General features: G+C 36.9%; 1 protein-coding gene across 1 annotated transcript in view; it reads right to left on the bottom strand.

Moving 5' to 3' along the window:
- Nucleotides 1-484: 484 nt before the first annotated feature.
- The window catches only part of LOC149277631 (cartilage acidic protein 1-like), a 142,189-nt gene continuing 114,889 nt past the window's right edge, over nucleotides 485-27,784 (bottom strand). The window contains exons 8-17 of the mRNA XM_089502678.1: nucleotides 26,166-26,311; nucleotides 18,932-19,068; nucleotides 14,757-14,839; nucleotides 12,629-12,729; nucleotides 11,867-12,035; nucleotides 6,947-7,092; nucleotides 5,816-5,858; nucleotides 4,951-5,094; nucleotides 1,108-1,233; nucleotides 485-615 (exon numbers count right to left, since the gene is read on the bottom strand). Of these exons, the coding sequence (XP_089358804.1) occupies nucleotides 485-615; nucleotides 1,108-1,233; nucleotides 4,951-5,094; nucleotides 5,816-5,858; nucleotides 6,947-7,092; nucleotides 11,867-12,035; nucleotides 12,629-12,729; nucleotides 14,757-14,839; nucleotides 18,932-19,068; nucleotides 26,166-26,311 (1,226 nt within the window). The remainder of the gene's footprint in view (nucleotides 616-1,107; nucleotides 1,234-4,950; nucleotides 5,095-5,815; nucleotides 5,859-6,946; nucleotides 7,093-11,866; nucleotides 12,036-12,628; nucleotides 12,730-14,756; nucleotides 14,840-18,931; nucleotides 19,069-26,165; nucleotides 26,312-27,784) is intronic.

The following is a 27,784-nucleotide window of genomic DNA, read 5'->3' as shown; positions in this document are numbered from 1 at the left end:
ATTTATTCTATCACATATATAAGGTGAATTTGGTCAACATAAACACACGTTGTAAAAATGGCTAGATATCTAAACAAGTTAGGTCAACTAACATGTAGCATATTTGTAAAAGTGGAAACCCACTGCAAAAGAAAGCAGGAATAACTGTTATATCACAATCATAGTTTGGAACCTGAAGTTAAGAACACATACCCCACAATAATTATAGGTTATTAAAGGCCAGTTTAACACATTGCAGAAAAGAATCTCACTGAAAATGGTCCAGCCTCCTGCAAACTTCTAGGTTTGTGAATACACGCTGTCATATAGGATGTAGACTTACAGGCACCATTTTGCTTTTAAAATTAATTGAATTTGATTGCAGGTGAAATGCCCACATGAGGATATTTGGTCCATCATCACAATGGTCTAAGCTTAACAAATAATATACTTATTTAACAGGTTCCTAACCGCGGTTATTAGTTTGATCTGTCAATATAAAATATCATTGCCGAAAACACTTCCGTCCGTCCGATCCAAGGTAAAAACCTTGGTAGCAATGGCAGTGAAAGGAGCCCTGATCATTGTGACAGATATGATCACATATCTTCGAGTTCTCCTGGCATTCATCTATGTCTAAAAGAAAGCAAATGGGAAAATAATGAAGTAATCGTAAACTTTTCTCTGCAATCTTAAACATATTATAAAGTCTCCAGGGACATAAATCTATTCTTTGCTGGGAACTTTTCCATTAGGCTTCTAGTTAATTTTTGTTTAGGCAATATCCTTCTATACTACAGCCATTTCTCGTTAATCCTACAATGATCTTACTCAACGGTACCAACCTCCGATACAAGACATACAAGACATATACATCATACAGCCTAATTCCTTTAAACAGGACTACTCAGTTTCTGCCAAGGAAAAGCACAAGGTACAGATAAGGATGCTTAAAAGAATTATTTTTTGCCAGTGATAGACTTTTTTTTGCTTTTTTTCTCCTTTTAAGCCATTATTTCCACATATAAATCATCAATTATTTATGAAACATCTCACACAGCACTGATTAGATACAATGGCAAATATTTATCACATTTTATCTGCAAATCTTAAAGAGCAGTAACTCACCGACACACGTACTCTGTGACGCGGTCTGAAAACGGAAGCCGGGGTTACACTTGCATGAATAGGATCCGGCTGTATTGGAACACAGCTGGTTGCATTCACTGATGCCCAGAGCACATTCGTCTATGTCTAAGAGGTAGAAGAAAGCAGAGCCATCAAAACATATTTCATTGTAACTGGCATTATGTGGGTTCTAGGAGAACACAGTGAATTTTGCCATATAGTTACTTGGGGTTCATGCAATGCAGAAATTACGTGAAGAAGTGTAAACTTATAAAATATACGCATATAAAATTGTGCAATAATGGATTTATATCCTCCCTCTTACCCACAACTTAAAGCTCAATGCATATGATTTTAACATCATATTTCTAAAATAAAAGACTATAATCAAGCTCTAGTTTACTCGCTTTGCATGCATTAACATGTACATTTCATTCTCACTATGTCTACTATGCATCATGGAGGAGAAGATTGCCTTTATAATGTAAAGGTTAGAGATAAAATGTTTCCTCTGAACTTACCTTTAGGACACATGGGTTAGAGAAAATGAACATTCAAATAAATAAAGGGATTTCACAAAGTATAGGGTGAAGTTTATTAGAATGTTAGAAAAAGAGGCCATAATCTAAAACTAGAGTGTCAGAGGCTTACATGTAAAGTTAAAAACCCCATAATCAAATGTGGTAGAGGTTAATACAGTGAGGGAATTTTCCGTAACTAATGAACACAAGATGGTCTTGGTGGGCAGTAGTGTCACAAGTGGGGACCTGGCCAAGCTAGAATCAAGGCTTGTTTTACCGATCGGTATGTGAGCAAGATGATCCAAGTTGTGTCCTCCTTACAGTTCCATTGGAGGAACCTTGCTAGACCTGAAATAAAGCTTAGCCTTGACTGTGTAGCAGACAACGAGACCTATGTTGAATTATCTGGACTCCACATTTGCACCTTGGGCAACTTAAACACTTAAGTATTCCAAAGATGGAAATTCTTCAGTTATCAAGTTATTTGTAATCTTAGGCCAACTTTGCTGTGAATAACCTCCAAAGCACCGTTCTTAATATGTTTAATGGGTTCTAGACCCAGACAAGCTCTTAGTATTGAGTGTTCTAAAGTGGGATCTAATACATATCAGTGGGTTGTTGGATCCTGGCCCACAAGTCAGTTAGTCTAATTAGCATTAACAGTATATACAATGTCTCTAATTTGTGGGTAAAGATGATAAATCTTATGAAATTTAACACAATAAAAGCAATATAAAAAACTAATGAAAAAATCTCTCTATTTGAAGCCATTATATTTCAAGCTTGTCAATGAAAACATCTCATAGCTCACTGACTTCTGAGTGTAATATGTCTAACATGTACCTTTAAGTGAAACATGTGTTGTAGACACACTCGCATATATACACATTGAGACTTTTGGTAATTTTATTGTCATTTGTGGTGGATAATTGCAACTTTCAATCCACAACTTGAAGAACAGAGATGCAAAGTGCTTCAATAGAGACATTCAACCATAATATAATTAGTTGGAATGTATCATTATCTTTAAACTTATCATTTAAAGGGAACATACTGTACACTTGCTATGTTAAATTAGCTGTATGACTCGTATTGAGTCCTGATGCCAGGCTCGTTCATGTGCGCAGCTCTAATCCTTTGATGCGTATCAGTAAGATCAGGAAAATAGGTTTAGTGTGAGTAGATAATGTTCTTTTCTAGCAAACTACAGATCTCATATTAAGTGCACAGTATTTTATATACAAATTGCAGTGAGCTATTTGGTTCACATTTTTTGTGCTATTGCCCCAATTTCATTTTTTTTGTCAATATTGATTTGTAGTTGACACACATGACACACAATACAGAATATTATTTGTTCAGACTGGGTAGTGGAGTAATTTTGATCTCTGTTGATCACTGGTTTCCCGTTCCTTTGAACAGACAAATAATTTGCAAATCCTAGATACAGGAAAAAAACAGTGGCAGCTATGTAAGTCTGTATACTCTAGTGCAAAGTGTAAAAAAGTGGTTTTATCGCCATTGCCACCAACGGAAAAACCATCCACTGATTGCCATGACGGCTGCCAAATGACCACATTTGTAACTTTGCACCAGAATAACGTTTTATACATAGAACCTTATGCGCCAAACATTCACAACAGGTTTGCAGACCTATCACAAAATCTAAGATATTAAGGATCTAAGCTCTATTGGTTTATAGAAATAACTTTTTAGGAATCCATCCCATTCTTTCATGTGGTCTGCTAAAAACGTGATATGTTTATTCCCATAGACTAAGTTATGTCATTTTGTTAGACAATAGAAACTGAGCACATCAAGCAATGGGGGCAGGAATGATCACCAATTCTTTATAGCAAAAGATGCAGATTTCCAGGTGACCGTCAGAAGAGTAACACAAGTAGAGCTTGATTGCATCTCTGGTGCGGTCAAAACAATTAAAGATTTGGTTTAACACCCATTCTTTAAAATTAATGACCAACTTATGTTTTGTGTGCTTTCTATCTAATAAAAACAAGTCAATGGAATCAGAGTGCATGAGATTATTCCTAATTTTGAATAAATCACTTGTGCCTTATGTCTTTAAACTTTAATATGTTCCTTTGCTCATTATTGTGCTTTTAAAGGGTATTCTACACATTTTCTCTTCAATACACTGGACTTTTTTTTAGCTAACATTGTCAATGGTTGGAACTTGGAAGACAAAATAGTCGAACTTTAACACCTTGCTTTCAATCCATTGAAAAAAAATTATAAATTATAAGGCTTTTTCCTTTAGAGAAAGTTAGCAGGTTAATAGCACAGACCATTTAGGCCATATATATATATATATATATATATATAGTATTAAAACCATTTACAAGCAACCAACCAGGATTAACTTTTTCACTGAAAGAACAGTCATTACCTCTTGCTGCAAAAGAGTTAACCATGATTTCTGGGCAACATTTAAAAAAAACAGAGTAAAATAGAAAATATGACTTTAAAGAGGATATCTGAGACTGAGTCTTCAGCATGATCTTAGATGGAGGTTCTCATCAGTTTTCTCAGAAAACATGCATAACATTAACAAACAACTTGTTTTTACGAAAATATCACTATTCACTCTAAGCTTCAAAGTCCATTCTCTTATGCTCGCAGCAGTGACCACCAGATTCCCAGACCAGCATTGGGTTTCAGCAGCAGACTGTTCTTTGACATAGTGTAGATGTTGAGAGGAACACGCAGACTTTTTTAGAGCTGGAAAAATTCAGAGACTGTATAGCTGTACATAAAATCCGAGGCCTAACAGGATCGCAGAACAGTGCAAGAACTGAGCCGGAAATCTGGACGCAGATGACGGGTAGGATCCAAAATAAGCTACCTGGGCTGAAGCCATGGGAGTCAAGGATGATAAACAAGAAACAATCCAAAATAATGGAACCCAAGCAAAAAAACCCCAATAAAAACAATGGGACACAGTAGAGGAGAGATGGGATGCAATGGAAAGTATTTAGAGTGTGCCGAATGAAAGAAAAGTGTGGGGAAAAAAACAGAGAAACAAAGCACATTATTAGTAACATTCATCAGCTTTTTCACCTAAGACCAACATCATTTATCACGCAACATTAGGATGTGTTCACTAAACTTGGTGTTGGTGTGCAGAACATTGCATTGAATATGAAGCAGCAAATTAATGGTTAAATATATTATGTACACAAGACAATACATGTTTAGAGAAACATTCCTCAATGACCCCTGAAATCCACAACCATTCCTATCCCCCTAAATGCATCAGAGTATGGCGGAATTTAATGAATACAGGCAAAGAACAATTGCCTACCAACACAGGCTGTTCCATCCTCATTGGGTTCAAAGCCCCGACTGCATTTTCTATTTGGACGGCATTTGTACCCTCCATAAGTGTTTATACAGATTGGCTTTTCCCTGGGACACACGAACGGGAACTGTATGCACTCATCTGTGTCTGCAAATAAACAAATGCATTTGTTTGTCATTAGCAAAGCACTCTCGCAGCCGCTGAAGAGCAAGGGACACCCGTGTGTACTTAAAAACCACTTACGGTACATAAATACTGCTTTGCAACACAATGGTTTTTAAACAGATGCATCCCGGTATGAGGACCATCAGTGTTAAGTATTTAGAATTTCTAAATTGCATTCCAGGATTTGTTGCTTGGTTCTAACAGAACATATTTACTGGCCTGTAAGATACATTTCCTTAGCAATATGATATACTGATCAGCATGCATACCTCCTAAGTGTCCTCGTTTTGGAGAGACAGTCCCTATACACCTCTCTTTGCTCTCCTGATGTCTGTAGGAGGTTAGAATGTTTGGTGGGCATGAGTGTATCACAATGTCCTGCGGCCCTAAAAGTCACAAGAACGTCTATAGAAATAGAATAAGCGCCTTCTAGCCATGACTATAGCTAGTGTACTACCACACCATATGGTAATCAAATAGTTAAAGCACGTATTGGTGATGAAAAAGAACACAAGTGAAAATTCACTGTATGTTTCAAGGAGATCTGTAATTTCTCAAAGGGCAATTAAGAAAAACATATGCATTTTGCACAATTTATCCGAATTCTTCCTTGCGAACCATTCAGGCAGAGAATGTGCTCACGCATTGGCATTTTCTTTAGTTTCCGGTTGTTTGGGTTCAGAGCAACGCTGGCGTTACTTACCTCTGCAATGTCCATTTTCATTCATGGAGAAGCCCTGGCCGCACTGCGAGAAGATAAATAAGGACACCTTATAACCACAGCTTTATTTCAGTTAAATTAGCACATTTTAATGGAAATTGTGCATAAAAAGCCTATAGTGTAAGTTTAGAGACCACAGCACAAAGTTTTGTGAGTTCTTGTAATATTTGTTCCCACGAGTATGTAATTAGGGCCACATTTACATCTCCAAGATGCAGAGATCCAAGAGTCCTGTCTCGTACCCATATTCTAATAATTAAATATTATCATATAATATACATATACATCTAGTTCTAGATTTAAAGTTCATTTGACCAGGGCCCTCCTCATCTTTTCTTTTCAAATTGTTAGGCTGCCTAATGACCAAAAGGTAGGAGGGGGTGTTTAAGTAAATATGTTAGTGTGTGTGTGCATGTTACTGTGCGTGTCTAAGTTAGGTTAACAAAGATAGGAGGACGCGATGTGTTTAAGTGTGTTGGTGTGTGTATTACTGTATGTTTGTTACTGTGTGCAAGTATGTTAGCATGGGTTTAAGTATGTTACTGTGTGTAAGTAATTATGTTAACATGGGTATAAGTATGTTACTGTGTGTATGTCACTGTGTGTGTAAGTGTACAGAGAATATAACCTTATATATAACCTTATTTCCCACATACCTTATACTGTTATTTCAGTAACCTATAACCTTGTGGTTACTATAAATGAGAATTGGCCAATAAAGAGGAAATAAAGGAGAGGGGGGGAACATTAGGGAAAAGGAGTACAGTAAAATGACTACCAGTAGTGTAAGTAAGAAAAAGTGTGTTTTGTGTTGATTATAAAACTAAATCAGTCCTGAAACATTAGTGGAAAAAAACAGAACAGGGACGTATAATTCACATATTACGTATAATGAAGTACTGGGTACTTGGTAGGGCCACATAACTGTACGTAAGAAGAGCAGCGAACTTCAAAAAGGTATAGACTGGTTATTTTATGAACTGTTGGAACTGAAAATGAAGGAAAGGAAACCAATACAATTACAATAAACGTATCTCTTGGCAGTGGCACTGCATATGTATTTTAACACAACGTGCAAGTTCTACAGACATTTCAGATAAAAAAATGTGCTACCTCAATATTTGTTGGCTTGGTTACGCTGTCCTCATCAGGGGGGTACATAATTTCCAGTACAGTGTTTATTTCACCTTCAGCAAGGCCACGGGTAAAAATCTGACCATTGGGCCACGTCACCTCCAAGCTACTAGCCTGATCCTGTCCTAAAGGGAAAAACCAACGGCGAAGAGAATCAAACCAAGATGCAATTTCAGGATGTGATAGCAAAGAAGATTATACATCAACTATAACTTACCCTCGAAGCCTTGTAGTTACTGCCTGAAACATTACTGCTGTTATAAAAATACTATTTCTGTTTTACGACTTATTAAAAACAGCCATCATATTGGGTTTTATTTCAGTGCTGAATCCAAGAACCTGCGCACAATTATTTTCCAATATGTTGTAATATTGTGTTATTCTTTGAGAGTTTTTATGGATTTGCAGTAAGGGCATAAATTGAGTTTCCCCAGTTCTCCTACAGTTTTATCGCTCACTTAGACTTCAGTTCCAAGCCAATAAGCAGGCAGGGTAGAAATTCACATAATTAGATCGCAAATATTCAGTGATACTAGAAAGTAGATGAATATTTTTTTTTTTGTTTTGCCTGCCGAAAATAATAACATATAATACAAGTGAACATGTTCAAAAGACAAGATCTTTACATTACAGAGGCAATGCTAAGAAATGACATGATAAAAGTCTATAAATACCCTAGAAAATTCTAAATTTAGGATTGTTGCCAATGTGATGTTTCTTGTATTTGATTCAAAGTGATTGTAACCTGCTTTTCGGTCATGCTGGGTTGAAATTGTAGTGTAATGTGAGAAGACAAAATGATCACAGAGCTCACTCATAACTCTACAAAAGGTGGCTCAGGGTCCATACTACTTTGTAGCAAACACGGAACCATGTAACGCTGACCTACGGTCAAAACTATCAAAGCATCATACCAAGTTTAATTGAGAGAACTCACTGGTAAATATGCATGTTGGTAACAGGATTTAGTAAATAGTTCCATAAACTGTTGTTTAAATTTTGTGTTAAGAAAAAAGCTTTAGCTCCAGTGCTACAGTCTTATCTGTGGTCTGACATTTTGTGCTACCGATTGGCTGATTAAAGCAGCCAATTAGCAGCAGGATAGCCCTACCACTAAAATCAATAGGATCACTTCCTGCGCGTATTTATAAGGAGTCATGTTAGAAACACTCACTGAGTAAGTACTGGAGCTGGCTGGTGGCAAGTATACCAGGTGGAGAGTTCTGCAGAATCTTCCATGCAAGGTGGAGACCATGAGCATTTAAAGGCACTCGGCTATTATGTCTATTAAAGTGGATATGATGGTTGGAGTTCCCCTTTCACTAAAGGAGTTGCCCCCTTTTCCCCCCAACACTGACTTTCGACCACAAAATGTATCAAACCCTAAAATGAGAAAAAGTTGAACATTTTTAAATTAGCTTATAAACCCAATGATTTAGATATTTTAATGACATTTGAAAATGTACTCTGTTGAAACCTATTTCTGCATAAATGAGCAAAATTTAACGAACAGTAAAACTGTGTTTGACTTAATTAAGACTGAGGCCATTAAATCCTCTCGTTGGGTTCAAGTTCTGTATTTAAAAGTTGGTTTCCTGCAATTAGTGTTGCAAGAATGGCTCTCCTCAAAAGGCTTTTAAACGCAGCACCTTATCCTCAATGGGTCCATTCTATTAGTGTTTTCTGACCGCAACGAATGGACAACCTTCTTGATATAAAGAAATCTAATAAGAAGTAACTACAGCAAGTCATGTCTCATAGGTCAGGGGGATCATTAAATTGCTCCATGAGTGAAGCTACCTATGGTTGTTGCAAATGCATTTATTTAAAAAAAAGTCTGTTCTTAACTCCGTGACTTTCAGAAAGGTTTATTATGCACTACATAGCCTATGCGTGTTTAGTTGAGGCGGCTAGCTTTTAAAGCCTTTTAATCCAATGGTGGCTGCTCTTCAGAAAATGTAAAACCAAACCTACAGGTGGTTTTCTAGCTACCGCTACCTACTGTTCAGAACATGAATAATCTTTTTTAGAGATGTGGACACAGGATACGTTGTTGAGGATTAGTAACACCATTGACTCAGTGAGCTAATTAGCTGTTATTTCTTGTATGTATTCTTGTTTGTTCCTACACCAATTAGAATATGCTTTAGAACCGGGTCGCCATATAATTTTAAAGGCAGGGATAAATTAAATTGATGTTATTTCTTAAAAGCTAAAATACAACATCAAGGTAAGTTGTAAGGGACAATGTTATACAGCCCTTTTCAGCACTGAAAATAAATTAAATTTAAAATTTAAATTAAAATGTGCTAGCAACATTCTGGGGGCCAATGGTCTAAGAAGTGGACGATAGCATGACTTAACGATAGCAAGACAAAAGAAAAGATAAACAGCAGGAAGTTGTTAATAATTGGCATCCTCTTTGCCAATGAACTGGAAGCATGGGAACATGTCATAGAACAATGAATGGAGCATGAAAGGTCAACAAGGTTTCCACTTGTGAGTATTAATGAGCAATACAACTCTATTCTAAAAACAGGCTTTCTTTACTGTAAACGAACACTTTGCTATTAGGGACAATGTCCTAATTCCCCAAACAACTACTCTTTTATTCTTCCGCTCCTTCAATTTCCTGCCACCCTAAATTACTTTTTAGCTATTCCATGTACTGTCCCTGTACTTAATCATTTCTTTTCAAATGCAACTCTTCACTTCCGACTAAGAAGTCTAACAGGGTCAGATAGGACATCTGCTCATTTTCTACCCCACATATTATTACATGATTACTCCTACTAGTATATGAAACTCTACACCATACCCCCTTTGACTTTTCCCTAACAAGGTTATTGGCATATTAGTTCACCCAAAGCTTAGTGATGTATAAAAATATTAACGTCTTTTCGTTCATATTTATAAGAGAAATTCTAGAATCTTAGTTGGATTTTAGGCCTCCTGCAATAATTAGGGCATCCGATGTGTATAGAATTTGGCAGAAAGAGACTGAGATGGAGAAGGTTTTGAGACTAACTAAAGAGCTTGTGTTCTACAGCAGTGGTCTCAAAAACGGAGGCCACCACATATTATGGGTTGCGCAAGGCATGCATGTAGAATTATTGAGCCTGCTCACAAACCTCTCAAATAAATCTGTGATCTTACTAAGACCTACAGGTTGGATCCACTGTTTTTGGAACATAGCACTCACCAGATCCCATGTTATTTCAAAGGACCTCATTGTCATACTTAGACGCCTCACTGAACAGGCTATATAAAATAACATTGTAACTGGTGAGTTTTAAAGAGTGGAAAGAAACCATGCAACACAAACATGTTAAATTTGTTTAGTATGGAAAGTAGACATTATCTGTTCAAGTTAATTCCAACGACATAACTTGCTCAGCAGAGAACTACCTACACAATTTTGCTGTAGCTCTGATGATTTTTTACCTTTGGACATTTCTTTTAGTCATGGAAAATAAAACACTAATGTAACCAGCGCTTTGTGAAATCCCTTGCTTCTCTGACTCTCAATTATAGAAAATTCATCCTTGCTAATGAAACAAGCAGAAAGGAATGAGATGAAAGATGGAGAGCAGAGCAAGCTTACAGGCTGCCAAGACCATCAAAGCTTATTTTTTGTTTTAATTCCTAAAATAACAAACCTTTAAGTTTAGCCAGAATTTTTTAACTCATTGATGACCTCAACAATGAAAGAATACCGGCTATTTCTCATCTTATTTCTAAGCAAACGTGGTACACTGCAGAATTCGATTTTTATATTTTTAACAGGAAACGAGCTTCGAAATTTACATGAATAAGCAATATGTGTTTACTGGTGCAACAAAATGTCAAATAACATACAAAAACCAATTGAAGAAGCAATATTCTTTACTGTAATTTAAGTCAAACATCTATTCAAGCAAGACGCTAAATGCGGTATGCATTGACGAAACACTGTTAAACAGATCGCACTAGTGCAACAACCTGTCCTAGGAGAAATGGGTCTATTTAGAAGCACCATGGCACTGACAGTCAAGTTGTTTTGTTCAGGCCAACGTGTCTATCAATCTGAATTGCAACTACGCTTTAGTTCTCGATGACTCCACTCAAGAGCTCAAACTCAAAACCACATACTGTGCTCCTCAGAAAGTAAAAAGTTCACCGAGAACTCAATTAAACACAATAAGATGGGCAGGCGCCACAACCAGCTCCACCATCAACTCAACTAATGGGTCTGCAAAAGAACTTAGAAATGACTGGACTCACATTATCAACTCAGCTTCACAGGAGATTTCTCAATGTCAACTGCACTTAACTCAGCTTATAATTAATTGACAAGTTGCTGTTCAAGTTGGCTTTCAAGATACATTGTTTAGAGTAAGGTCAGTCATCTAAGTCAACTTACGACTTGAACATTAGTAAAGAGACCTGAACTGTGGTTTTACATACAAGATCTCCAATGTCTGAGAAAGTGTTATAATATATTTAATTACATTTTTCCCCTCAACATTACTAATAGAGAAGCATTATTTTAATTACTTGGAATTATTTACAATCTGGAACTTCTACAGTAATATTGGCATATTTTTTTTTAAGTGTTTCTTCTGAATTTTATCAATCATGGAAGTGAGAAGAAAATAATTTATTTGGTTTCTGTATTAAATTGCAGTTAGAGTTAGCGAGGTTGACAGTAGAAACATCCAATTAAATGTAAGCTTTCCCTGATCCAGCTTTTAACATCTATCCAAATTATTGCTAATTTAGTCTCAAACGAGCAGAAGCATGCATTCCGTAATATTACTATGTGTATCATTTTAGATGTTTGTAATGAGACAAAAGGGACCGTCTACTATTTCGCAGATGTTTATAATACATTTAGTAAATGAAAAAAAATGTACTTACCAAGTCCAAAATGAGCCACAGGTTCCATCTCACAAAGATAACCAGACCCGCTATCTATAATTCTTAAATGAGCTCCACTCTTTTTTGTGTACAGGACGACTTTTGCCCCACGTGCAAAGGCACCGTATTTGGTACGCGGTATCACTCGAAGCCAATTGTTTTTCAAGCCCTAAAAATGTTTAAACAATAACATTACACACTGAAAAAATGAAATTTCTTTTGTCTAAAATATTCTAAATAACAAAAAAAAGAAACCACGTCTTTGAATTTGAACTAAGTGTATTTAAGAAAAATGGAATTCATCCCAAACAACTGCAGGCACAAAATTAATTATACTGACCTTGGTAACAGGAATGTTCAATTAAATCAATATTTGCCACTTTGTAATGTCACCCAGTAACATACTAAATAAATGCTTAAATATTATATTATATTATTATATTATAAATGACTACAGTATTCCGTTGCAAAATGTCCCTAGATTTGCTTTGGGAAGTTTTTAATGTAAAGTTAGTTTTATTGACCTTTCGGGGGTTAACACAGCACTTAACCCAACTGGGCTGCACCACTAATCTCACTTTTTTCACCTTTCTAAATTCTTTAGAACTCTCTATTTAGTTCAGTTAAGATCACCTATACCTTGCACTACTACCCCCATATATTCTACGGTTGGACTTATGCCCGATAATATACTATATATTTGCATTTTTTATTAACCCGTACTCTGATACTCTAATATGAAAGCATTGTTTCCAATCTCACCTGTAATCCTTTGAATACTGATAATGGCTGAGCCATTGATTCTCCATGAGACAAGATTAAATCCAGCATGCCATCACCGTCAAAATCCGTCACAGCACCACCTGAATTAACACATATATATATATATATATATACATATAGTTATTTCATAGTTTATATATAGCATCATATTCTGCAGTACTGTTCCGCAGTGGTATACTTAGGCAGGGGAGGTCCCGGATGCCACTCATCAAATGAGTGTCAATTGGCACACAGAGGTCCCAAGTCTCCCAGAAATTCCCACTTTCTCACAGTAAAAGAAGGCATGAGGAAAAGCAGAATGTGGTAGAATAAGGAACACAGAAGAACAAGAAGAGGCAAGCGAAGAAGAAGGGCTACGGGAAAGGAGACGGTAAGGAGACAGTGAGTGAGAGAGAGTGTGAGAGGGTAAGAGTGAGGGACATTAAGTAAGAGTGTGAGGAAGTGTAAGAGTGAATGTAAGTGTGGTTGTTTTTACATTTTTTAAATAAAGTGGGGAGCATGCCAAATATTCTAGGTACGCCCCTGCTGTACAGTCACCTATTCCTGTATTATACTAGCAAAAGTATTCTTTTAAACGGTCTCTTGAGCAAATTCAGCCAATAGGACATAGGCGAGCCCACCCGCATTTACCCAAAACGTTAATCTGTATTTGAAATGATTAAATGTGGCCTTATCAACCAAAACACCAAACTGGCCTAACTGGTCTGTAACTGGTCTGTAAACAAAATAACTGGAAACTACATTCAAATCCAAAATGATTTCTTATTCCATTTAATAAATGTCTAACATCTTCCACACATAATGACCCATGCAAAGCAATATACACAGGGTTGGTGCAATATCAACATGATTATATGGTGTTCAACCTTCTGTAGTCGCAGTAATTACCCTTACATATAGCTGGCCATTCTGCTGGCTTTTCACGAATAAACTTATCAAAGTGGATCTTGTCTTGTGTGGTTAGCATTCTATTACAAGACTAATCAAACAGCATGAGAGACTTCAGGAGGTTATAACTCAGATATCATTATCTCAAATACCAATACCTTTTCTTTAAATAATCAGACTCAATTCCCTTCCCCGGATGGCTGCTAATGACGGCTCTTAACGGAAACCAATTTTTTTTATTTTCTAATTTCTCTCTTTTTTTGAGAACCATGAATGAGGTGAGTAATAATAATTCAAGTGGACTTACAGTACCACCTAGAATAAATTATTCAATAGAGCATCACAATGTAAAAAGTCAACAGCTTGTAGGCTATTTTCAGTAACACATTTGCGCTTACAATCCTCCTTACTCTTATGGTTAGAACATTAGATTTGGTTTTAATGGACATAACATTATATCGGAAAACCATGTACGTGGCATTCAGTCTCCTGCTCAGTACTCTTTGTATCATTCAAATCCTTGTAATTTAAAATATAAGTTAAATAGAACCAAAGAGGAAGAGATTTATAAGAATAATACCGCTGGCAGGCTGACTTATTACCAACATATTATATATTTATATAAAAAGATTATGCCAATTGTTTAAAATGATTTATGCAACAAATGCAAAAAAGTTTTTTTTTTTTTAACAAATATAATTACTTTATAACAAATACAAATTTAGTTACTTTCAGTAAGACTTACACTAAAACGAAAGATATACAAAAACCAGGGAGAGTGAATTTGTCAAGTAAAATACTTTCAACCAGAGATAATATAGATTGAAACCTGATTGTTCTAGTTGCCATTGAAGTTATTCTGTGGACCGTGGCTACTTTTGTTGTCACAGCTCGAAAATGTGGTAAGTTACAGAACAGTGAACAAATCTCTAGTGCCACCCCCTGGAATGATTGTGAAATTACACCACAAAATAACACAGAGACCATCCTGCCTAAGGGTGCATTGTGGTCAATAATGTATAGTAAAGATCTAAAAATTCAATAATATGGAATAACACTATTTGTCAAAGGCACAACATATAGCAGCTCTGTGAGTAAATAAACAGCCTTGGCTAATCAGTTCTTCTACAGGTTCATACGTGCCAGCGAAGAAATAAATCTAGGTATGGATCGTGGAATTCAGACATGGTCTAGCATGGATAATGTAAATTAAACTAACCAGTTCCCCGTCCATCGCTTTCAGAGGCATCTCCTGGGTTGAGCTCTTCCATAAAAGGATCAGCATGTTCTCGACGTCCAACTCTTTAAATAAATAAAAAATAATATTATTATTAATATATGGTTAATAATACGGTAATAATAATAGTAATATTGGCACACATTCAATAACAAATTCTTCCCCTTATAAATTAGATCACCCTAGAGCTTGAAATGTGTTGCACATTTACAAAGTATTTTGTTAATACCGTATTCAGGTGCTTTGTAACCATACATGTAAGTATTACAGCACAGCAGTAGGTCTAGGAAAGCTTCCAGGGCAGGAAATTGGGATCCTGATCTCGGACATTAATGCCATTAAAAGAGTGTTAATTTGTGTGTATTTTATATTATTATTTGACAGTTTAATGATCAGCTGCGTTTCTGAATAGACGACAAAGCTGAAGCTGCAAGGGAGTGATTGAAAACAGGCAATTATACCAGTCATTATGTCCCAAGCATTGCTATCTTATGAGCCGAATTCCATTCTGTAATGTGGCAGTGTAAAATGAAGATAGGCTAAGTCATTATTCTTGGTTACAATAAAATTCTGTATCAAGCAGCTGACAATTACGCATCATAGCAACGTGGAAAGCAATGCCTTTTAGCTCAGTCCATCCAATTTAGCTCGGCCTCTTATATCCCAATCTGAATTATACCATGCCATGTATCAGGAAAACACATTTTAAGAAGTCATTTCCAACTCATTAAATAACATTTCTTAACAAAAAAAACATAGCCTTTTTAGAAGCAATATATTATATTGCTCGGAATTACTCTTGAATGTTGCTCTTGAAGCGAAGTAAAATGAATGCAATTTTTATGGAGGGTGGATAACCGATATACACTTAAGAATTTCTTATTTCGGACAAAGGCCAACCTAATTATTGATTTAAAGCAAGCGCAAGCCATCTTCATTTTGTAAGTGCTTCCATGAACCTCTCTTGGGAGTATATGTCACAATCGTACATTTTGTTCAGATCCCAGTCAGGATACATTTGGGTCCTTGGAGATTCATAAAATCTTGATTAATGGTATTCTCTAATACAGATGCATAGCTAGTAGGCAGTGAGGAAAACATCTGAAGGTTATAACAGAGTGAATAATGCTGGCTGTAAAATGTCTAACCATGATAATCACACAAGATTAGCTGCCAAATGTCCAGGACATATCCATGGCATAACGGGGAGAATGATTTGAACATCAATGATCTGAACATATAAATTAGAACAGCAAATTGTAGATCTAGAACAGTCACAGTCACTTAATGAGTGTAGATGTAGAAAAGATGTAAAATAATTAAGCATGACATAGCAACATAATACAGCTATGAAAGATGACATAGACACAGGCATAATAATTGATTTTTTTCACAAATAGTTATATGTAGCAGAGTCGAGAAGGTGCGAGACTGTGCAGACATTAACTTCCAGCAGATAGTTTAATTAGCAAGGTGAGTAACTGTCTAAATTAAACCTTTACAAAAAGCTAATGTCTAGAGAGGAAGGGCCGCGAGGAGACCTCCTCGGATATAAGTAATGGAGAGGTGCCATAATACAATAGGTTAAGGGAATTGTTGACTAATGCCTCCAGTAGCATTTGGTCCTCCACTCCCATGTATCAGGACATTACATCAACAGAGACTTTGATGACATCACATTCTAAATACATACACATTAATAAGTAGTTGGTCCCTCTTTGTGGCTATAACAGCTTCCGCTCTTCTGGACAGGATTTCCACAAGATTTTGCATATAGTGGTATGTTTAAGGACCATTCACAAATAACAAAAGAACGATCCTTAACGTTACTAAAACTCTCCTAATAGAAAAATAGAATTTTACCCATTTGCAATGTATATTACATATACATAGGAACCCCATGGGTTTGAAGGTGACACAGAAGAACCTACATGTCTACATCAACTAAATGTGAGGAGGACACCAAGAAACTACAGTGTTCTTGTTGTTTCAGAATAATGTCTATTTCTGTGATTCTTCTATAAGTTCTATGTTCTCCTATAGGCAACATGGATACAATGTTTACATTACTGGGTTGTTACATTTATAAAAACACAGAAAAAATACTCAATATTTAAAAAAAAAAAAAAAAAAACAAAACAAACCAAGTGCATAACTGAACTGATCTGTATCTTTCATTGAAAGGACTTAGAAGAACTTAGTTCAGTCTTCTTTAATGCAACTTTTTTTTATGAAAGCTATGAATTCTATTTCAACTTATTTTCTTTTCATTTATTGCACAATATTCCCATCTAAGCTGCCATGGAAATCAAGTATTAGTTCTTCCTCATTTCACACAAATGAACAGCCTGAAGGAGACTTCATTTTAACTGTACAAAACTCTCCAAGGTTAAAATTTTCAAGAATCTTAGATTTTTAATTGTCTGACAAATAACGACATTCATAGAGAGATCTCGCACTCAATCTCAAAAAACTTACGTTTAAGTGATTTTCTAAAATACTCAACTCTCAGATGTTTAAGAATACTAAACGAGAGGATTGAGGCTGGTTAATTGCCGTGGTCTCCCTTTTTTGAGATATGGAGTTGTGGGAGCTCAGGATGTTCCCAACTAAATATATAGCATCGATAATGAGAGTAAGCTGCGTCTTCTCTTGTCAGGATCTGGAGAAAGCCTGTGATTTTTTGTCCCACGCTTTGACCCGTTGGTAGGTCCCTTCATAATGTTTGTTCTTAAGTTGACATAATGTACAGAGACTTTTACAGCTTAGTTTTGGCAAAATGGCTGGAAGATCTGCCTATTTCCAGTTTGTTCTGGAGCCACACATGGTTGCCCTATTTGACGTCTTTTCATTTACTTTTCTTTCATGTTTTGCATAGACTTCTTTGAGGACTGCATCAGACAGAATCCTGAGATAAGAGGGATCACCACGCCAAAGGAACGGAGAAAGGCACAGATAAAGACCTCAGTTTACATGACGTGTATTTGTCCAGAGTAGTAGTCTGAATGGAGCAATGACTAGCAGGAAGGTGCCTTCCAGAACTGTCCAGAACCGTACAGATGTTGCTAGCATTTCCTGGCCCAAACTCTCTGCCGAACCACCAGAGGCACTCTGCTATGTGGAGTTCATCCACGGACCTTAACCCAGTGAGGAAGGGAGTCCCCTGTTTGACTTTTACATCCAGGGTGAAAAAGCCATGGATTATTAGCCTATGCTTTTTACAACTAGAAGGACTTCAGAAGGATGCTTGTTTTTTAAAGCTTTACACATAATGCCCCTGAACTTTAGCAGAGCTAGAACTATTTGCAGATGGTCATATAGCTAGAATTCTACTAACCTCATCAACACAAAATACTAAGTGCTAAAAATACGTTTCCATCCTATATTTGGTACCCCTCCCATTGGTCCCTTGACCCCCCTGGGTTACTCACATATGCACTGGCTGGCACATATTTTTACACGGACACTCTTACATTTGCACAAACTTACACACTCACATACTCACTAACACACACTTACACCTTCATGTTATCACAAACTCACATATACACGTGCATGCTCATACACATTTACACACCAATTCTCACACCCAAGCATTTACACATCCATACACTTCCTTGCTCACACGCCTACACATCCACATTCATGCCTACACATCCACATCCATGCTAACACACATCCAAGCTCCAACACAAAACAATAATACTCAAATACAAAAAATTGCACAGCCATACTCACATCATTTACACATACATGTTCCCACACTTACACATTCATGCTCACACACAAATAAACTCACTCCCTTCCTCTCACACTCTCCTTACCTCAAGGAAACCTTAAAAATATTGAAGGAAAAGAATGTTTGAATTCCAAGTGGTTGATACATAGGACAATCATGCACATATTCAATGAATAAGAGCTGTGTTACTATGCCAAGTATATAAAAAACACAACTATTCTTATTTTAGCAATATTGTATTTAGCATCTTGTTATTGATGTTTGGTAATATATTGTAGTGGAAAATCACTTTGTTTTATTCCCCCGGTAAACATTTTACTGAAGGAAAACTAATAAATAAATTCACAATATTATTGAACAATTCTATATAAATATACCGATAACATTTTTCTGTTAGTAAGGAAATATGCAATTTTACCTGAACATACGGTTTGCTGAAGACACCCTGGAGGCGATGTTATTAAAAAAGACTTCAAGCTCTTGATCATTATCGAAGTCAGCAGCGATCACAGTGCGGACTGGAGATGGCATTGAGAACTTCTGAGTAGCAATATCCTGTTAGCATAAACAAGAGGGGCACAAGCTCAAAATGATCCATTGTGAAAGGCAAATCTTCCTATGAATGTGCCGGCTGTATAACAGATAAAATTATGAGAAACAATTCTGAATCCAAGCAAATATTGAAGAAACTGTTTTGATAGCAACAGCCTTCATGCACACATGATGCAAATTAAACAGTGTTAGGACTTTCCATGCCAGGCTGTTCATTATAAAAACATTCCCATTGATTATAAAAGTGAGAATTAGCCAGGCTTGGGTTTTTAATTAAAGAGAACTAGGCATGTGTATGAAGAGGGGAAATATGAGAAAAGGCTTAGTAGTAGATATTGAATATTTTTGTCCCAATCACCTATGATGCATCCCCATCAACACTGTAAGTGTCCAAACCAGGACCCCTTCTTATGGTTGGAGGTAGGGTGGGGTTGGAGGAAGGGCAGAGCCACCTGCCTAACTTACCTGCCAAGCCACCTTAAAATGCTAATGAAGGAATGTTTCCCAGTATCGATTGGAAGAACAGTGGTCAAAATTTGGGACCATGCTTTAAAAAATAGGATAGCCAAATTATTGTCTTCATAGCACCAAACAGGAGAGTTCATGGTGTGGCAGGTAATAAGTTTCTTATTGCGGTCCTTTTAAGATATCCGATTTTGCACCTGCACATTATCCAACTGCAGGTGCAACATCTGTGTTCTATTAAAAAGATATGCCTAATGTTATTACAACTAAACCTACATAGCAATGAAATAAAGATTTTGTGCTGAGGTCATAGCCACAAAAAAGCCATGGTTGACATAGTCGTCATCGCTAACATAAAAGATTTACTACAAATAGAGATACAGCAGGACTGGAAAAAAGTATACAGAGGGCCAGTGGATACGGAAGGCTGCGTTGCATTATGATGGGTTTAAAATTATTTCAAGTGGCGTATATGACGGCAAAGAAAATGGGGAGGTGCATCTACAGACAGATTAACATCAACTGAAAAGAATGTAAAAAGAAAATACAATGCATTAAAGTGTATTCATTAATAACCGCTTTAAAGAGTACTTCTGTTAAGTGTGTTTCAAGGGAGCATTTTGTAACGTGAAAAGTTTCTTTTCAAAAAAGCCTTGTTGACTTTTATAAAATACAAATAAAAGGCTACATTAAATTCATACGGGGGTTTAAAGGTCAGGTTTAATGGAAAGTGACTGCTAAATGGGCCCTGCCGCATAACTGCGTATGAATAACATGGAAAGGAGTACAATCTCTAAAATCATCTTGCATAGCGATACCTGGGGTAACAGCGAATTCACCCCAAAACTGCTGGCAAGGTAAGTTTGGAACATTGTTCCAGCTCTACAAATTGAACTTGGCAAGAGTAACCACGGGAAAACTGACCAAAATGAGAAAAAAATATGCTCAAAAGTGGCTTAATACAGGAGGTAGAAGATGGAGAACAGAAAACAGGCCCTGTCCTTTTTGTAGTTTGCTTCTTGCCTAGAAACCATTTTACTACATAGACCTTTAGAAGTCAGAATATTAAGTTAATTGCAGTTTTAGTAAATTAAAAACATTTTGGCCATTTCTAGTCAACTGTGCATATAGCTAGGCGATACTTGTCCTGCAATACACGGACCGTTTGTGGAACTGGGATTACTTTGGGTGGCCCTTTCAGCATCACAGATAGTGGATTTTACTGTCTGTACAGAAAAAAGGAAAAGCGGGTTGGGTCTTTCCCATTATGTTATTTCTTCTGGCTTTTCTGAGCTCCTTACTGGGACACCTTTTGATTGTCTACAGCAAGGACGTCCAACCTGCTGCCGGACTACATCTCCCATAAAGCTCTTTCAGCTAAGGGGCTGACTGAGGAGGATGGGAGACGTAGTCCTTCAGCAGCTGAAGGGCTACATTTTGGACACCCCTGGTCTACAGGTTTCCCTTTACAGCAAGTCATGGTGTTACAATCTGTGCTCGGGGGACAATCCCAGTGCCCAGTGTTAATATTGTGGCCCCATCCATATGGTTACATGCTGCACTTCCTCGATATTACTGGTCGTTACTGGTGATGCACACCGCCCTGGCGTACTGTGCAGCTACACAAATTATATAGTTTAACGACTTACTGCCACTCACCGACGGATTCAAGGCTATAAGACGTGGGAATGGTACTGAGGGAATCTCTAGGGTCCAAATTCAATCTCTATTGCTCTTTTTTTTTCCTGAGCCCTGATTTAAAAAAAAAAAAACACCAAGTACCACAGAAATCCTAGCATTGTAAAACTTGACATTTGGTGATTTCCTCAGCAACGATGTACAGTCCATATCAAGACAAGTGAGGTTACTAATGTTTGTCTTCAAGAGGCGATTCTCTTGAGGCGAGTCATTTCTGGTCTCAATCACACCTCAGGAACCTTCCGAGGACAGAACCTTTCTTAAAACTATATGGAACAAATAAATGTGACATTGTAAGAGCTAAATAAAAGTTCAGAACGGTTCCTTATCACAGAATATCTTGTTCGCTCAAAAAGATTAAAAGCCATTAGAATTCTTAAATTAAAGGTAAAAATGCTTTTCTCAGATTAAGATATTTACTGTTTTATAAAATTCCAAGATTCTGTACTAATGTGTTTTTACTTTCTAATGAAACTTAGATGTTCAAAACATATTTTATTAACTGTTAGAGCTCTGGTTAAAAAAAAAAAAAAAAAAAAATCACAATCCTTCCTTGAGCGGGTTAACAGCCCATTTGAGTTTTTGGTGGAGATTTTCTACTGTTTCACATCCCATCAGTTTTATAATGTCTTTGATTTAAAGGATTTTGTCTTGTTTCTCTTCTGAAGATTTGAAGCTTCATCAAAAATATGTACTATCAGAGAGATGTGTCAGGCATCCGAACAGAGATGAGCCAGAGATTATTTGTAAGATCTTTTCAGAGCAGAGAGGAAACTGTTTTATATTCCCATATATCTTATTTTAATGCTCGTTTGTTATTACTTTTTTTTTTATTTTTTTATTTTTTTTTAACAATTCCATGGTAGACAGGTATGATATTATTGTGTAAAATGTTTATACGCTGCTCTCTTCCTCCAAATTGTTTGTGATTGTAGCAACACATGAAGATAAGCAACCAAAAAACATTCTTTTTTAAGGATGAATATTTTTGGATTGTGTGTAGTATACAGCGTTAACGTATTAAAGAGAAACTACCACATTCCAGATTAGCCAATGAAAGTGGTAAAGTAGTCCTTTTATACTTTTGCACATTTCCAAAAGTTATTTTTTTTTTGTACGATCTCGTCTTTTGCTATCCATTCAATTGGGATTTGATTTTATAAAAATTTTTATACCATTCCAGTTTCTTCTATTTTTGTGGTAACTGCTTTACAGAAGAACTACACAATTCTCGGGGTGATCAGAGACAGGCCGATGTGAGGGAACTGGGCCGGGAGTGGGCACTTTCTTTTCAAAGGCCCATCAACGAGGTGGAGCAGCTTTTTGGAACTGAGCCGTTTTGTCATCATCACAACAAAAATCAGGCCTGTAAAGTATATGAAATTAATCTTTTCCTCCAAGGCTTCAAAGTGAACAGGTTTCGCGCATTCTCTCTCCCATCAGCTTGTCGTCTGAGAAGAGCAATGAGCTATAACAGAGATCATAAGGGATAGGTGTATTTTCACAGTAAGATCATAGAAATAAGGCTATACTGTCATCAGAAAAGAAAATTAAAAAAATTCTCAACTACTGATCACACAGCACGATGAGGAAAGAAATCCTTTTCTTTCCTCATCCTGCAGAGCCTTGTTTCCTGATCAATGTGATCATCAGAAGGGGGACCTGCTTACAGACTTTGTGGGGTCTCGGTACATTGAATGATACTTTCTGTGGTGTCAGAGTTGTCTTAATGGAAGTTTAGGCATTTAAATCTCTTTCGAAGTAACAGTGCTAGAGTGTGTCAGAGCAGAGCCTGCTCACCATGATTGAAGCAGCTGGACACAACAAGAGCTGCACACCCTACTTTTGCCCCTGCTTTCTACATCTGTGGTTTCCTCAGCTTTACTCCGATTCTATAATAAGACGACTTATGCTTTCAGGTTGTACATAATATTTTTCACTAACAGGGTCGGCCTTAAACCAAATAGCACCCCAGTCAAGAAGCCCCTTTGCTGCCCAACATATTCACATGCCATGTGTTTTACACATTTGGAATGCCAATAAAGACATGGATCTCTTGTTCATGTTCCCTCATGCATCATTGAGGCTTCAGTTGCAATCCTGTCATGTACCCGTCCAACTTCAACACATTTTCGGGGTCACTTCTGGCACCCCACTCATGCAGACACCCCAGACAGCTGCCTGACTCGTCTGACACTAATCCCAGCCTGTTCACTAGATGTTAATTGGAAAATGGTTGGGCCGGTGGACAAAAGGGCCACATACTTTCATAACTTGCTGGACACAAAGTATCTAAATACAATCATTTGGTTAGCATACTCATAATCTGAAAATGTTTTGCCCTATAGCTGCTCTTTATGGAGATTGAAATATTTCCTATATCCCAAAAGTATACTTCCAATGTAACTTGCATTTTATTATGAGAAATCAGATAAAAATAATTTAGCTAAATGAATATAAAGGAAAAAATATTCCCTTATATGAATATTTGACACTGATATTTTAGATTTCCATGTTTATTAAAAAAAAAACAGAAAATGTGTTGCTATACTTGATATTCATTTATATAAATGTGTGAAATATTCCCTGTGATTAATGTGCTAAAGCGTTAAGAATCTTTCAATCTTTTCTAGAATATATTTCTTCTAATATCTTTTAATTGCATGGTTTTCGAGGTGTAAATTAGAAAAAGAAAAAAAAAATTGAAATCCAGTTTCAAAAACAATCAACCGAGATTGGTTTTATCCACACGTTTACAGAGATGAAACCATTTTGCACTCGTATCTACAATGAAAGCAAGATAGTTACCGTGGAAAAATATGCTTTGAACTTCTCTATACCTTGAAATGATAAGTACACTAATCTGCAAAACTAAGCAATCATCCTCAATTCTTCTGGCAGCCTTGTAAAGTAGAAAAAAAGATGATATTCATAATTTTTGGTGTTAAAACATGATCACTTATTCTGTTTTTTTGTTTTGCAATTTACAAATTTATACAAATGATACTATTGTCCTATCAGTTCTTTTCAAAACTTTAAGCGTATTTTTATTACGCTTTTATTATTTTTTCATATTAATGACAAGAAATGATAAGAAGACACCTCTGGGCTATGTATAAAAACTGAGAAGGGCAGTAAGATGCTGATTGACAAGTGGCGAAAGCAAAATAAGATGTATATTTAAATTTCAGCTAAAGTGTGAATGCGCTTGAAGCCTTTTTTGGGCTTTCTGATGTGGTCTTATTCATAAATCCTTTACATTTCCCCCTTTCCTCTCTTTACACCATTTCTTCTGCTTTCCTATGCTTTCCATTCTGAACAGTTTTTGATTTGCTCAGCACATTTTGGAAACATTTGCTTGAAAGAACTGTAAATCAGAGGGGAGAAACCTGGAGGAGATAAATCCTTTAATTTAATGTGTCTCTAGGCGGTGAAACCTCTGTGATCTCTGTTTACCAAAGCTGGTGATGGAATTAATTGGAATGTTTAAGTAGTAAATAAATTAAGGTTTTCTTTGTAGGCAAATTGCAGGGGGTGTCTTAGGTACTAACCTTAGTGAACTCAAGGTATCAAGATGACGTAAACATTCACAAATTATCTTTATTTGAACAGTTTGTGAAAAACGATTAGTCTGATAACCGATACACATTTTTACATAGCGCAAGAAATATACCTGCAGAGCTGTAAATCAGAAACATATACTCGGAGATGGCACCATAAACGTTAGTTTAATGGTATATAATTTTATAGCAGAGATAAACAAACAGAGAGAGCATAAATCTTATAGGTGGTGCACCTAACTTTAGAAGAGTGCAGGATGGCATGAAATCAGTACGGCTGCTTAATGATATATATTTTTTTTATGTTCTCAGCAGTTTTTGGGTGCAAAGTGGAAGCACATTAGTTTCCAATCATTATTTATTTCCTAGGGGATGAAGCACTTCTGTATCGTGTGAGCCCTCTTTTAAAAATGTTGCCTTCAAGGGTTTTGGTTGAGCTTATCATGTCTGAAATCCCAGGATTCCCTTAGAATTACCTTCTATTGAAACTACCGGACCTCATTTCCAAACGGCACGGGGCATGCCACAATAAAAACAGATGACAATGACCAAGGTAAAGTTCTGTTGGAAGTGCATTTCGTAAGTAGCACGTACTTGTTCCATTACACTTCTGGTAATAGACATTTGTCGCTCTGATAACCAGCTCACAATAACTCTATACTACTCGTGGAAACTGCACATAACGTTATAGAGTCTGTAATAGTTTCTACAATGCTATAAACATAAAAAATAAAGCACAGGAAGGATCAAATCAGAAGAAAATTATATACAGCGATTCTAAAAAGCTGAGCACAACCTGTAACTTTCAGCTTTATATACAAATACAAAATAGAAGACTTGACCCCCTCCCCCACTGATAACCTCATCCACATCCTTGGGCTCTCTCCAGGTTTGACCCAGAGTCTCCAGGTGAAGCTCTGCTTCCCGGGGTCACTGTCCAGTGGAGCGACGTTTAACCACACCCACTCGCTAGTTCTAGCCCCTCCCCCTCAAAAATTCCACTCTCATAAGGAGAGCTCTGGGTAGCCAGGCCTCTAACTTTCCCAGGTATGTGCATCCATAGAGACAATGTTTAATAATATTGGACAGTTTATGTCCATTTCAATGCAGAACAAACAGATGCAGCTACACCTTCCAATCTACCAAACATCTACCAAATAGCCTACGATCTCTTGGTGGAGGAGTGGTGTTTACTTCTACCTACAACCTTTCCTCTTATCCATGGTCTGTTAGGGGCTAACCCTGCCTTATGTGTGGCAAGCCCTACTCTTCAAGTTAGCTCTGCCCCCCAAATCCAACAAGTAGGGGGATCTCCAGGGCATCAGCAACTGAATAAGCCAAGTTTTTACATTTTATTTCCTCCAAAAACATTCTTACCCGGAAGCGAACTTTTCCATTGGTATTTATTTGCAAAAAAAGACGATGCGGCCCATTCCAGTTTCCATACACGATATCTACTTTTCCATCCCTATTGAAGTCTGCTAAGGCAACTCCTCGTCCATGCTGATATGTATCATCCACTCCTGTAACAAAATGCAAAAAGAAACACAAGCTTAGTATTACCACGACATTGATGGATAATATGGAAAGCAGTCACGCATCAATAAACATATACTCTGCCTATAGTTCTACGGATTTATTTTCCTAGCTAGCCCGACACTGGAGGGACATGAAATAAATCCAGACTATAGTGTAACCTTGTCTTGTTGAATAAAAAATCAGCTTTCACTTAGAAAAACATCAATATAAGCCATTTAAAGATTCCATTTAAAAGGGAAGGTCCGTAACAGACAACTTTGCTTATGTATCCCTTAATAGCCTGACAGGGACCCCTCTACAAGTAGATGAAGTGACGAAAACTAATGTCTCCCAGCGGCAATGAATAAAATTGGAACGCCGTCCAAGTGCAGCAGTGGCAGATATGTACTTGAGTTGGATGAGGACAGGGGTCTATAGGGTACCTGCCCTGTATATACCATATGCTCTACCTAGAATGCAATGCCCTTGACCACAGTTATCAGCAGAAGAAAAATTATTATCAGCTTTGATTATGGCCGATTTTCTCTCACCTTGAAAGGAAGTCAACTCCCGTTAACCAAAGTAATGGGGCCAAGAGTTCGTCGGCATCCGTTTGTTTGATAAATGAATCCTTGACAAGTCTTGTTAAACCTCGGTCATCATTTTGACTTTCAATTACTAGGACAGTGCATCTGCCTGCCTCTCTTACACATATGTCCAGCTTATACATATATCTTGCTTTCTCTCAGCCTTGGCTTTAGTCGGCATTATTACCTTATCAAAATCACTATTTTTTTCCTGCTTACTACAAACAAAATATTGTGCTGCCAAAAGACAGATTTTTCTTTAAAAGGACCGTATTATGAAAGGAAATTGGATTTTAATAAAAAAGCTGCATTACATTTTTGAAATATGACCCGTGTGCTTTTAATCAGTCACTCTCCAATGCTTTCCCCAATGGCCCTCCTGGTTACAAATACATCCAGAACCTTGACTCTTGTATTGCTTTTAATGTAAACGTGCACCTAAATAAAACAAATGCAACCGAGCTCCGTGAATTCTCGAGCTTGCAGTCTTTATTTAAGACTGCAGAGGTGAACTCCAAAAAGTGAGTGTATTTTTATAGTCACAGGATACCAAGGTCTTCTGTCAGGCCAATTAATCACCGTGGGGCCATTGGGAAAACTGCACATGGGAGTCACATTCTGGATGGAAAGCCAAAATTAAAATCCCATGCAATTTCTTATTTTAATGAAAAGTCTCCATTGTTTTAATTCCCTAAATTCTAGTCTTAATTGCGTGCATTGTTTCCTTTAACCTCCAAACTGAAGCCCACGAAACAATCAAGAACAAACTTAGTAGTGGAATTATAGGAGTGCTAATGGGTAATTTTGTATTTGTCGCGCAGTTATAAAACTCCCAACATTTAAAATGGCCAAGAGGGGCATTGCTGTTTTGGGGAGTATGCTAGGGGCCGA

The sequence above is a fragment of the Sceloporus occidentalis genome, unplaced genomic scaffold, assembly GCF_023333645.1.
Source record: "Sceloporus occidentalis isolate IW3139 unplaced genomic scaffold, rSceOcc1.0.p SCAF_208, whole genome shotgun sequence".
Classification (NCBI taxonomy): domain Eukaryota; kingdom Metazoa; phylum Chordata; class Lepidosauria; order Squamata; family Phrynosomatidae; genus Sceloporus; species Sceloporus occidentalis.
The sequence above is the reverse complement of the archived record's forward strand: the minus strand, read 5'-3'. Positions and strand labels throughout refer to the sequence as shown.